This window comes from Monopterus albus, unplaced genomic scaffold (genome assembly GCF_001952655.1).
Source record: "Monopterus albus unplaced genomic scaffold, M_albus_1.0 scaffold90.1, whole genome shotgun sequence".
NCBI classification, from domain to species: domain Eukaryota; kingdom Metazoa; phylum Chordata; class Actinopteri; order Synbranchiformes; family Synbranchidae; genus Monopterus; species Monopterus albus.
The window spans coordinates 1157863-1172318 of NW_018127970.1; the positions used below are offsets into that span (position 1 = coordinate 1157863).

Genomic DNA, 14456 nt, shown 5'->3' on the forward strand with positions numbered 1-14456 from the left:
CTGGCCCCTGGCTGCACCTAGAAATTCTGTCCATAAAAGTAATGAACAGAACTGGTGACAAAGGGCAGCCCTGCCGGAGTCCAACATGCACTGGAAACAAGTCTGACTTACTGCCGGCGATGCAAACCAAGCTCCTGCTTCGGTTGTACAGGGACCGGACAGCCCTTAGCAAAGGGCCCCGGGCCCCAGACCCCGTACTCCCGGAGCAACCCCCACAGGGTGCCGTGAGGGACACGGTCGAATGCCTTCTCCAGGTCCACAAAACACATGTGGACTGGTTGGGCAAACTCCCATCAACCCTCCATCACCCTGAAGAGAGTATAGAGCTGGTCCAGTGTTCCACGGCCAGGATGAAAACCGCATTGTTCCTCCTGAATCCGAGGTTGAACTATCGGTCGAATTCTCCTCTCCAGTACCCTGGCATAGACTTTCCTGGGGAGGCTGAGGAGGTATAGGTTACCAACAAAAGCCATTAGATGCCCTGTATAATGCTGCTGTATTCATAACGATTCAGTGAGGAAACCGCTCACCTACAAAGGTAACACAGCACACTGACTAGTACGTCTTAAGTACGTCACTAGTTAACATGTCTGAGCAATGGAAATACTCCCTTGCCACTTAATTTCAGTAAGTTGATCTGACATCTTAAAAATATTTGTGACAAATTTTCTACCCTGCTGAGATTATAAATTTCTATTCTTTTCTCTTTTTTTTTGTGGATGCTTGCAGCAATGTAGACATGGCCATCCAGTAAACCCCCATGCTCCTTCCAATATGCCCCATGAGCAGTAATAATATGATATTTTACTTTTGTTAGAAACTTAAAATAGTCATGGTGTTTAGGCTTGACCTCAAACCAGCCATGTAAAACTTTGGCTGGAGTAATAATCCAGACATTGTAAAATAACGTTATCCTATGACCGGTAGTTTGACCTCTGGAAATCCTGTACAATGCAACTTCAGCATTAGCTCCCCCTCTTTAATGAGTATAGTCAGAGGCCTGTAATGACTTTGCATAATGAGTTACATTCTCTTTTTTCATTGAGCCAGCTTTTTAAAAGATCTCTGTATTGTACAGGGGCGAGTGCTAGTTCCTTTTATCTCTAAGAAAAAAACCCTCATGGCTACAGTTTGATCAATTAAACTCCTGAAAGCCCCCACCCCACCCCTTCATTCCTCTGCCTGAGAGGAATATAAAGTTATCAGTCTTCCCAAGCGATATGAGGACGGAAATAAGTAGTTTGTCTATAAAAATGTCCAGGTACTTTATCAGCGTCCCAGTAGGCCCTGAGGCCCTGACACTGTTCACTGTGGCTCTCCTGTACTCCAGTTTCATGTGCTCTCTCTCTCTCTCTCCCCCTCCCTCTCTTGCTGTCTACTTTGTCTCTGCCTGTGGCCCGCTCCTCTTCGGGTGGGGCGTCTGCTGCTGGCCCTGCACCTCGGTGGGATTGACTGGGGCTTGAGCCCCAAGTGAGGTTATCGATTTCAATCAGTGGCTTGGGAGATTGGAGCTGAATGATGCTGTGGACTAGGTTAGCTGCATTGTCTGTGGTTTGGGGGGAAAATGCTGCAGGAGGAGGCACTTTGCTTTTGATGAGAAGTCAGATAAACAGAAACAGCATTATATATTTAGAGAGAGATCTTAATCTTCTAGTTAAACTGTCTGTTACTGGTTGCATTGAAATGGACTAAACAGATCCAAAAAATACAAAGATTGCACGTAACAGACGTTATGTACAAACAAAAATTAGATCTGCAACAGGCTTTCATTTAATAAACTGTTTGCTTCATAAAATATCAGAAAACTTTTTTTTGCTTAAAATGACTAAAAAGAATAATTAACTATTAAAATGTGTGCTGATTGTTTTTGTGTTGATCTATTGATGAATCAGTTAACCAGTTAATACATGCAACCTTTTAGCAATATGTACAACACATTACATCACTTCATATAACTGCTTTTCTAAATTACATTGAGAATAAGCAAATGTATATGGATTGAATTCATGGTTCAACAGTAATTTTTATCTGCACAATCCAGGAAAAGGAGTGGGAGTATAAGCATTTAATATGCTTCAATACCACATTGTTCCCATTGTGCACTGGGTGTTTTTGGTCTGGAGTAGATACTGAGAAGAGTGAGGTGACAACTTTTTTGTTCCATCATCGTTCACAGGAAAGCGCAGGCATAAAGACAGACCGATAAAGTTCCCGTTTTGCTTAAAGAGGGAAGTTAGTTCACACAGTGAGAGCACTGCTGCTTCTCTGCTCTCAGAAGCATTTGCATCAAGGCCAGGAGATTAAACGTGTGGGTTGGGAACTGGAGAGAGTGTGTTGTCTCGCTTAGGGCCCCCGATGCCAGAGATCTAGCTTTCATCGCACTGGGTGAAAGATTTCTCCTGGACGTTTCACTCTCTGTGGCTACAGGTGGGTGGTTTACTTACTGTAGGTGGCAGCCACTGTGGATTTCAAGTAACAATACAGAGGAGGTGGCTGTGGGCGCATAGTTTCACAATTGCCAGCATTCAGTACTCTGCGCTGACATCAGTCCTGCACTCTATAGTCATTTCTGTAGCTAGATGGCATTTTTGAGATACTAAATACTGTTGCAGTTTACTAAAAGAAAGTGACATCTGCATGCTGAGCTGAAATGATTTGTCTATTGACTAGTTGATCAATAGAAAATGTATTACTTGAGGCTTCTTTCAAGCAAAAGGGGCCTACAGCTTCACAAATGTTAGGATCTGTCATGTTTGATGGTAAACTGAATATCTTTAGGTTTTGGACTGTTGGTTGGCTAATACAAGCAATTTGAATGTCACAGCAGACTATTTTTCACAGTTTTGTCAACATTTCTCACATTTGTTAATATTTTGTGATGTTTGTTGGACAAAATAGTTGATTGTTTGGCACAGTAATCAGCAGATTAATCCATAATGAAAAATCCTTGTTAGTTACATCCTTACCGACAAGTTGTGCTTCACTACGTGATGCTTATTCACATCGGTTTGATCGAATGCTTTCATTAGGGTGTGAGATCATTATACATGCAGTGATGTGGTCTATGACTGACCTAGTGTCCTAAAACACAGATGATTTTATACATCTGTAAAACATTTAGCCTTTTTAATCATTTGAAAAACCAACAAGTCATTGTGAATCTTTTTTTAAAGGCTCCATGTTCAGTGCAGTTGTGCTGGTGCTTGGCTGCCTGCTGCAAAGGAAGCTAGTGACCACCGAGGGGCATCGTGGGACCAACCACCATGTTTTTTATGCAGTGCATATGGAAGGAGGTATCAGAGCTGCCAGAGCTCTGGCCGAGCAGCACGGGCTGGAGTTCATACAGAGGGTCAGTGGATCTTTAAAACCCCTGTTATTACTTACACCTATTGGCCTGCAAGTTACATGTTCTAAATCCAGTTATTGAGTGCTCTTGCTTTTCTTATTGAGAGCTGCCAAAGAGCTGGCTTTCATTTTCCTATTTAAGTGATACCTGACTTTTATTAAATTACAGCAAAATTACTGAACATTTCATGTCAATGACACATAGAGTAGGCTTTCCACACGCATTTGAAAAGAGACACCCCAAAATACACACACGTATATGGATACTTGTGTCTAAACTTTATTTTATGCCTGTGAGAAACCTCTCTGTGTGGAATAGACTCCAGGTGAATGTCTTTGGACATGACTCCTTACCCGTTTGCCTCAGTTTTAATCTGTCATGCTGAGATCTTTTCCATTTGTCAGAAGACTAGTTGTGATTTATCCATATCAATACTCTAAAGGTTACTTTGGTTGTTGAGTCTGAATGTGTGTCAGCTCCGTGAAAAAATGTTCTCTGCTGCACTGACAAAAAGAACTCGAAGTGGGTTTTGGTAAGGTAGTTCTGCTTTTTTCTAAGAGGGAGTTCAGGGGCATAAGAGATTTTGAAGCAAACTTCATCTGGTTGTCTTTTATGAAAGATTCACAGTGAGAGCGATTTAAAAGGTAAGAGCCCTTGTGAATTCCAGGCCTTCTGTTCTCTGTTAAATTCAGGATTTTAAAAAATATCATTTTATTGTACTTCTTTTCAAATGTAAAGACTGACTAATCCACACAGATTATTTAGATTAAATGTAGTATTTGATTAAAGAACATAACGTAAGCAATCCACATGAAGATTTCTGATGAGAAAGCACCCAGATACAGAGAGTGCCTGACCTTAAATGCAGTGAAGTTCCAGAAAATACTTTAAACTGCATATGGACAGTAGCATTTCAAAGAATTAAAGCAAATGGCAGAATTGTTGAATTTTAACATTGAGAATTAAATATTATGCTTTTTGTTTTCATAGTTCTGTGTATACACTAAATAGTTAGCACAATACCTTGTAATTATACCTTTGTATATACAGTGCCTATAAAAAGTATTCACCCCCTTGGATGTTTTACCCTTTTATTGATTTTATAAATCAATCTAGCTGTCCCTGGTAGGCTAGTGGTTAAGGCGCAGCACTGTCGCCGCTGCGGCCTAGGTTGAAATCAAGGTTGTGTCAGGAAGGGCATCCGGCATAAAACACATGCCAAATGTCAACATGCGAGTTGCCTGTGTGACGATTCGCTGTGGCGACCCCTAAATGGGAAAAGCCGAAAGTGACTTTCTTATTGATTTTATAAATCAATCAATCATGGTCAATATAATTTGACTTTTTTTAACAAAAAAAATTACAAAAAACCTCTTTAATGTCAAAGTGAAAGCAGGTTTCTACATAGTAATGTCAATTAAATAAAAATATGTAATGGGAAATAATTGCTTGCATAAATATTCACCCCCTTCAAGTCAATATGTACCAGATGCAACTTCGGCTGCAGTCACAGCACTGAGTCTGTGTGGATAGGTCTCAATCAGACTTGCACATCTGGACACTGCAATTTTACTCTGCCAGGTTGCGTGGGGATCGGGCATGAACAACCCTTTTCAAGTCCAACCACAAACTCTCTGTTGACTTGGCCACAAAGCACCATTTTGGTCTCATCAGACCAAAGAGCTTCTGCTTGCATAAATATTCACCCCCTTCAAGTCAATATGTACCAGATGCAACTTCGGCTGCAGTCACAGCACTGAGTCTGTGTGGATAGGTCTCAATCCGAAAAGTGAAAACAAGTTTCAGACTAAAGAACTTTCTTCCACTTGACCATGGAGCCTCCCATACGAGTTGTCTTCAGTAGTGGCTTTCTCTTTTCCACTCTCCCATGAAGCTTTGACTGGTGAAGAACCCAGGCAACTGTTGTTGTATGCAGAGTCTCTCCTATCTCAGCTGCTGAAGCTCATAACTCCTTCAGAGTAGTCATAGGTGTCTTGGTGGCCTCGCTCACTAGTCTCCTTCTTGCACGGTCACTCAGTTTGTGAGTTCGACCTGATCTAGGCAGATTTAGACATTTGCCATATTCCTTCTATTTCTTCACGATGGATTTAACTGAACTCTGGGGGATGCTCAGTGCCTTGGAAATTTCTTTGTATCCATCCCGACTTATACTTTTCAATAACCTTTTCTCTGAGATGCTTGGAGTGTTCTTTTGTCTTCATGGTGTAACGGTAGCTAGGAATACTGATTAACCAGTGACTGGACCTTCCAGACACAGGTGTCTTTATACTACAGTCACTTGAGACACATTCACTGCACTCAGGTGATCCCTGTTTCTCTAATTGTGAGACTACTAGGGCCAATTGGCTGGACCTCTGTTGAATTAGGTCAGTTATTTTAAAGGGGGGAATATTTATGCAAACACTTATTTCTCATTATATATTTTTATTTAATTGACATTACTTTGTAGAAACCTGTTTTCACTTTGACATTAAAGAGGATTTTTTTTGTCATTTATATTTGATTGATTTATAAAATCAATAAAAGGGTAAAACATCCAAGGGGGTGAATACTTTTTATAGGCACTGTATCTATCAAACTCCATCTAAACTATGTGTATGTACACATATTTTATAAGTACTTTATTTTTATTTTTTATTTTCCTAATGCACATTTCTTTTTCTTGTTTGCACATTTTTTCTTTTTTCTTTTCTTGTTCTCTCAGTCTTATCTCATTGCCTTATAGAGGAACATTGTACATGCACACTAAGAGCCACTGTACCAGAGTCAAATTCCTCGTGTGCTCAACAATAAAGCTGATTCTGATTCTTATTCTATTCCAAATGGTTACAGGAAGAGCCTTGCAGGAGAGAAATCTGAGAAAATACAATATATCGCACCTAGAGTCTCCACGTCCCCATACAAGGTTTTAGTTGCAGTTTGTTCATTTAAAGTCTAGTCCTCCGCGCGCCGTGATATCTCAATGGTTAGGGTGTGGTGCACTACATACATGGGTACAAGGTGTGCACAACATCGACAGTTCCTGTCTGACTGCTGACCTATGTCCCATGTCCTCCCCAATTTCCTCTCTGTTGCCCATGCCATTCTCTAATAATAAAGGCTAAATGCCCTAAAAAAAACATAAAAAGTACAGCCTACTTTGCTGGCAGATTTACATCCCCATCTTGACTTTGCTCACAGACAATCAAAAAACTGGTATTTAAAGTTACCTATGAGTGATACCGGAGGAGAGTGAGTGTACGTGTTTTGATATTATTGATACGATTTAGCAGGAGTGTCCACTGGCCTGGTGTGAGGCTGTGTGCCATTTTGGCTCTGGGGAATGGGGATGCAAGCTCATTTCAACCTTGGCCCTGCTGTCTCTGCTGCGGCTGCTGCCTGGATCATGAATAAAACATCTCTTTGACCTTTATCAAGAGTGTGTTGGACAGTCCACCCCCATTTCTGTCTTCCTCTCCACCTGACTTTCGCTCATTGTCCCTCATGTGCGAATGCAAACACCTCTGCCTCTTCCTACATTGTTTTTTGCTGTTTTATACGCCACTGATTGTCCTTTGATGCGGTGTCGTAATGACTGAAATAAGAGCAAATACTGTACATTTTCACACTGCAACAATCCTGCAGCATGTTAGAAGCCTGATATGATGCTGTGGTGTTATTTTTGTAGCAGTCGATTGTGAAACTTATGCAGTGTGTTTTTGTGTTAATAAGTTGCCCAACTCAGCAACACCACATCCTGAGAAGAGCCTCAGACAACCCCCACCTCAGTTTCAATCTGCTGACTGGCTCCTTTTACCTGTCTGTCGCCAGAGGCTGATGCTAAATGTCACTGACACTAAATCGCATTTGTTAAGTCAAACCTACTTTAATTATGTCACTTGTGATTTGCGCCTTGCGTGTGGCAAATATTGTATATCAAGAAAAAGCTGGCACTTGACAATTTGCTGCGATAAATTATTATTATTATTATTTTTGAAAACATTGAAGTAGAATGAAAAGTCTGACAAGACCAACATCAGCTTGGGAAGACATGATGTCTGATTCCAGTGGTAACGGAATGCCAGCAGACATCATGAGAATCAAATGTCTCTCTGCTTGCACTCAACATATTGCTGGTCTCTTTGATTTACTGTACACCATCCAGGAAAATGTCATCACATCTCTGCATTGTGCAGATTTGACATATCCATTTTGCAACTGTAAAATACAAAGAAAAACAAAGCAGACTACCTGACAGCAGACAAAGCTGATGTCTTTATGCCACATGGGCAGATTTACTGGGATGCATTACGATTACATTTTGCAAGTGTCTCTTTGGTAGTAGACGCGCTGAAGCATTTCACATCAGTCTTTATGATTTTGAAATGTGTCAAAGAGAGACCTGATCTGTCCATATTTATCTTTCACTCGTCTTACCCTTTGCTCATTGAGAAATGTTTAAAATTTGCTTATAGTTTGTCAGCCGTTCTTTAAATTAGAGGGTAAATCAGCTCATTCAGAATAGAATGAGGTGAAGTGAAATGGAGCAGTGAAGAAACACCCCCAACAAATGCACCAAAGCTCCTGGCTGTAATTATTATGGTGTATGACTGATATGGATTCAAAGATTACTGTTGTATAATGGTGGGTCTCATCTCCAGCCAAGGCTGTGGTGGTGTAATGCAATCATTACATGCCAGACAGAAAGATTTGCTCTGGCTACACAGGTAATGGCAGCCATTACAGGTGCAGGGTTTCACGCACGGCAACAAAGGAAAAACATAACCTGATCGCGATCTAAAACAGATGATGTTCTCTTTCACTTTATACCACTGCAGAACAACAGAGCAGTGATTTGATTATTACACACTGATTAAAAATAAAGTCTCAGCTTGCAGGCATATACAGCAGCCTGGTTTTAAGCTGCATCACATGCTGAAACATTTTTACATGTATTATTTTTTGCTTACTTAAGAGTCTGCAAATCCGCTTAGAGAAAGATTAGATCTATGTGTTGTGTTGTTTTTAGTTTAGCTGCTTCAAGAATGAGGTACCTGTGTATGTATATCTATGTGTGCTTGTATGGCTCTCCTTGTGGGGACCGGGTTACATTTTAGTGTGCAGGGTTTTTGTCTTGAACTCTGACACCAGGAAGTCCCTGGTCTCCAGCCAATGGTGAAAAGCCTCCCAGATTCTTCTTCTCTCCAGTGAGGTGGAATACTGCCGGCAGATTACCATATCATTACCATGTCATTAGCATAACATTACCCATGCACAGCTTGGCTCAATGTCTGATATCAGCTCATCGAGAGATTCAATCCCCAGTCTGCTTCACTCCTCCACCCTTCCTCCTCTCCCCTCCCTCTGTACACTCGAGGTGTGTTTTCCATCTGAGTAAAGCAGATGTGATTGAGGTAGAGCACTGGATTTACCAGCTAAATGAAATCACACAAATGCTTCCCGATCAGCCGGGGCTGCTGTCATACACGTTCAGGGGTCTACTTCTCTGAAACCTCGTAGCTCTACACCTGATTCAGATTTTTTAATATCCCCTCAAAAATAGCCTCAGTTAGAAGCTGTGTCATACCTTACTCTGGCTGGATTACTACATTCTGTTATGTTATAACCAGGTGTGTGTGTGTGTGTGTGTTTGTGTGTGTATGTTTGGCAAAAGGGAAAAGGCTGACATGCCACCATCTTCTCCCTCAGCCCTTCCTTTCCCTTTTCTGTACTGTAGGGCACCCAGGGGCAACAAAGGGGACACCAGTCCTCTAATGGTTTGGAGCGAGGGCCCATTCCATTAGTCAGGGGGCCCAGAGTTCACTGCTGTTCCTCAGTGCGAAGAGGGTGGAGGGAGCAAAATGGAGGCAGGTGTTGGCCGGGGGCAATGCAGAGGGCAACGCTGCACCAGCTGCATACTGGGAAAAGCAGCGCATTTGTTTCTTTCTCCTCATCTCTTCTCTGCCTATTTCTATTTCCTCATGCAAGTACAGATGCACACACCTTGCACATATGGCACGCACACACGCACAACACACACACACACACACACACACACACACACACACACACACACACACACAGATTTCCTATCATCAATTTTTGTTCCAGTAGGCTTTTCTCCATTTTCCTTATATCTCTCGTTCTCTCTCAGCCTCACACGTTGACTCACTCACTCATTTGCTCTCACCTATCTTCATCTCTTTCATTTATGCTCTCTCTCTTTGCTTAAGCCCTCCCCTCATTCCGTCCGTGCTCATACCTCACTCTCATTTGTAAATGGAGAGAGGACTTGACTGAGGAATGTATGGAGAAAATATGGTTTCCCTCCCAGGTGGGAAACTGTCGTGGGAGAAGAAGGTATTAAAGAAGAAGAAGAAGAGGAAGGAAGGAGTGAGGGGGGATGGGAGCAGAAATGATACAACTGTTCCCCCTCTCTCTTTCTCTCTCTCTCCTTCCCTCCCTCCCTCTCTGAGCTGAGATGATGTATGGCTGCAAAGGCCACATGTTGGCCGTGTGATGGATTAAAGCACTTTGTAGGAAAATTACTGAGAGCGCCTCAGCACACCCGAGTCTAGCCCTTAATAAAACTCTCTTCAATATTGAAATGGAGAGAGAGAAGGAATGAGAGAGAGATAAAGAAGATAAAGGAAGATGGTGGACAAGAGCAGGGAGTGGTAGTAGAAGCACACAAACACTCACGTGAGGTTGTTAAGCTTTGCCGTTGGAGTTTGTTTGGAATGGATTTACAAAATAAGCTTAGAGACAGACAAGTGATAGTAAATAGATTTTATGAAGTGGTTGTTTTTTAGCAGCTTGGTGCATGAACCTTTTGGCATGGTTGTTAGTTACTGCTGCTGTCGAGTGTATCGTCTTCTTCACTTTCAGTAATTTCCATTTCTTACCCAAAATATGAAGCTGAGAACATTTTTGAGAGTCCAGTCCAAACCTGTGCGGTATGACAGTAGACTTCAGGGTCTGTCAGTCTTCATTTCCAAATAGCAGATCACTGTGGATTTATATTCATCTAAAAAAAAAGAATTATTTTTCACAGTTGAATTAATATGTGAGCTTTCATGGTGCTTAAGATAGAGAGTGGATTTTATTCTGGCTGCTGGTTCGTAGCTGAGAGGGACACATGACAGACGGAAAGCAAGCCTGTAGCCGCTTGGACTTTGAATGTGGTAACCAAAGTATGTGGGAGAAAATGCAGTACTTCTGTTTGTGTAATACTTAACTAATTCCCACATAATGTAAAGAATCACACTGATACATTCATTGGTAATGGGCACAGCATTTTTAAACACATGGCTATATTGTCAATTAATGATATTGTAAAAAAGTTAGTAAACTTGAGTTGTTACTTTCATATTTGCTACAATAATTAGTCGATTAATCGATTAGTCAGTTGATAGAAAATTAACAAAACTATTTGCATAATCATTTAATCATTTCTGTAACCTTTCAAAAACGTGTCAAACAGTGCCTGGTTCTAACATCTGATATGTAAGAATTGAATCTATTTTGGTTCTGGACTGTTAAAAAAAAAATCAAGCAAGCACCATGGCGCCTTTTTAAACATTTGTGAGGGTTTGTTTCAAACCTGTATGAACATCTGTCTTGTCGTGTTTTGTGGTTTGTTGGGCTCCTTCTTACATACAGTATGTTGCCATATTCCCAAATAAAATTAGATCCAAGTTGTGCTATATTGGAATCCTCCTGTAAAATAGCTGCTAAATAAACGAACACTCAATCCTAAATGAATTGAACCCCACTCACCCCCTCCCATCTTCTGCATTTCCTGCCAATACTGTAACCAACAAGGCTTAACTACTCACCCCATTTAGCCCCTAGCATTGGCCTTCATCATCCAGCCCTCCTCCTGTCTCTCCTTTCTCCTTCGCCATAGTCAGGGCTGTGGAGGCCACAGCCCCTGTAGGGCTGTTAGTGTACACACCAGCTGCTGTTTTCTCCATAGGGTGGGCTGCCTCACGTGGCTCTCACACACAGCTTCAATGACTCTTGATGTCTTGATGTCTTGATGTGTTTGTTTTTGTTTATTCTTCATGCTCTCCCCTTCCTCCCTCCCTTGGCGTCTGTTTCTCTCTGCTCTATTTGTTTGTCTGTTGGAGGCCGTCAGCAGCAGTGGGGCACACAGCTCCTGTGGATGTTTTCCGATCTTAGATGATTCAAAGTCCATCTCTGCTGAACTGCCATCAGAGGCACTACACATCAGGCTTATGATGATACTTGTTTTTGACCTCTATAATGAAAATGTACTGTGTTTTGTTTTTGTACTGAGGTTTCTATTACTACCAACATGTAACAATCTAAGTATAGTAACATATACTGTAAATGAATTTGTAATTGGGGTATTGGGATAAATGAGACTACTCAGTTACAGTGACTGTACCTGGTGAATGGTGTTGTAGTGTCCGTCTCTGTGTGTCGGGTTACAGATTTCCCTTAAAGCCTGGTGCTTCACAGCACACACAGTGTATAGCTGCCACTTGAAAGATGTTAATAATATGTCCCAAATGTAGCCCAAAGATGAAGATGTTAAATCTAGGAGGATGAACCCAGTACCTCTTTGTTTGACATCATGGGAAAATCAAAAATCAGACCTCAGAAAAAATTATGGACCTCTACAAGTCTGGTTCATCCTTGGGAGCAACTTCCAAACACCTGAAGGTACCACATTCATCTGTACAAACAATACTACGCAAGTATAAACACCATGGGACAACACAGCCATCATACTGCTCAGGAAGGAGACGCATTCTGTCTCCTAGAGATTATTTTAAGTAATGTTTTGTATAATGTGAGTAGTGTACTGTAAGTATGAGTAATTTCTTTTTTATATGAAAGTGATTTTACTTGAAACAGAAGGTATTTGTAGTCCAGAAGTGTCTTTGTGTAGTTCTGACATGTTGTTGATCCACTGTCCCATTTCCATTTAATATGTAAGAGTCACTGGTGTATTAAGGACGATTGAATTCCAGATTACAAGATGGCACCTATTTAATTTGTATGGAAGTTGTTCAATGGGACACAACTAAAAATATCCATGCTCCAGCCATAAAAATCATGTTCTGATAAAAATAAAAATAAAAATAAAAATATCCTATGGCTCTTCTAGACATTCGAAATGATATTGGACCTAGTGGATTGAATTCTGATAATAAAATAGTCATGCTGTGGAGTTTGCGATGCTCTGAAAAATGTGTTCACAGTTTTACAGCCTATCCTTTTCCAATGATTGGGGAAACTGCTTTTTGGGCCAGTGTGCATCATGTGATGAACATGAAGCTTGTAGCAACATGGTCTGGCCAAAATGCCAAAAAGACTTTAGATCCCAGCACCATTCTTGGGAACTTTGACCAAACGTTGTGGTTAATACATTCATGACTGTTATGCAGTCAATGGAAAAGAGAAAGGAAAGGGAAGGGAAGGGAAAGGAGTGAACAATTACAGTAGCATATACAAGAAATTTCAGTAGTATATGAAAGTATGTCACATGTATGTGAGAGTGAAATATCTGATTAATGTCCTCTGATACCAAAGGGCCATTATTCACTTTACCTGTAACATTGCTTTTATAATAGTATAATCTGGAAGAGAAAACAACGTTTGTTTGCTTTGTCAAAGAGATGTCAATGTTGAAAAGGATTTTTTGTTTGTTTTCTTGTTCAGTTTATTTACACACATTAGATCAATATAAGATGGTGCTATTTGTATTATTACACTTCACAAAGTTGTTCCACATGGAGTGTAGATGTCTGGACTCTGAGAGAACTGCTTGTGCACTAATGATTAGATTATGGCATAAATATTTTATGGCAATAAACCTCTTCAAACTCAGTACAGTATATTCTATTGTTTAAAAAGTGTATTGGTTAGCCTCAAGCAACAACAGCAAATTACACTTAAGTAGCAGACTGCTCTTGAACCTGTCTTTTCATTCTTGTGTTTCTTTCCATCCACCAAGACATTCCTGTGTTGTTACTGTTTGATGGATTAAAGTTACAAATAACTGAATCAAATCTGTTTTTCAAATGTAGACTACTGTTGCATCTGGTCAGCTCAGTTAACCTGAACAAACTGTTAGCGCAGCACAACGTGCTGCTGGTTCAGCCGCAAAGCCTATATTAATATCAGTATTAAATTTACCTTCTGCTGAAACCACTGGTTACAGCTTTTCAGATGTGACATTTACATTTTTTTCTGTTTCATACTGAAAATTAATTTCAGTAAGAAGTTCAGAAAAATAGCAACATATCAGTTTTGGCTCTGCTCATTTGTAATGGGCAGTAGTCATTAATGTTGGCATCGTGTTTTGTGATGTGATTCTAAATGTTATGATTCGGTTCCATTGCTTCCTGTTGTGCTTTTATTTTGACATTACTTCCTGTTTTTGTTTCGCCTCAGTTTCGGTCTTTTTACTTTAATAATCACTCACATTAGTTTCACCTGCTCCCGATTGGTTGCACCTGCTTTCACCACATTATAAGCAGCCTACCCCCACCAGTCCCCTGCCAGATTGTTCTAGACTCCAGCTCTAACTTTCCAGCATTATATCCTACCTGGCGTTTTAGTATCTGACCCCGGATTTCTGTTTTTGGACCACCGTGTTTTGCCTGCCCCTTCTACTCAGACTGCTTCTATGTGTATCGGCTTAACGGACTTCCCTTTGGACCGCGAACTTTGGATTTCTTTGATGTATGTGTTTGCTGGCTCTGATCCTGGACTGTATGAACCGACCTGTAAGTGCGTTTTATGTTTACACCATGTCTTGTATCGTTTTTTGTTTCGCTTGTCAGAGCTCTCATTAAAGAGACTGTTTTCACGTATCCTTGTCTGGCACTTTAATTGAGTTCACCACAACTTTATCGGCAGCTTCACGCGCCGATCCTGACAGTACAATCTGGCCACATGTACTCAGCCAGCGAGGACGTCGGAGCCAGCCAATCACTAGCCCTGCCGTACACACCCACCATTGCACACATAACCATGGACCCTGTGGACACACCCGACGATGTTGCGAAGTTGGGGCAGAAGCTTAGCAAGCTCTGCTACCAACACTACAACCTCCAACTCATGGAGTCCTCTG

At 41.0% G+C, this 14456-nt stretch overlaps 1 protein-coding gene across 1 annotated transcript in view; it reads left to right on the forward strand.

Moving 5' to 3' along the window:
• The first annotated feature begins 2365 nt into the window (after positions 1-2365).
• The window catches only part of LOC109964548 (neuroendocrine convertase 1-like), a 187161-nt gene continuing 175070 nt past the window's right edge, over positions 2366-14456 (forward strand). The window contains exons 1-2 of the mRNA XM_020607920.1: positions 2366-2427; positions 3174-3349. Coding sequence (XP_020463576.1) covers positions 3179-3349 — 171 coding nt within the window. The 5' untranslated portion in view covers positions 2366-2427; positions 3174-3178. The remainder of the gene's footprint in view (positions 2428-3173; positions 3350-14456) is intronic.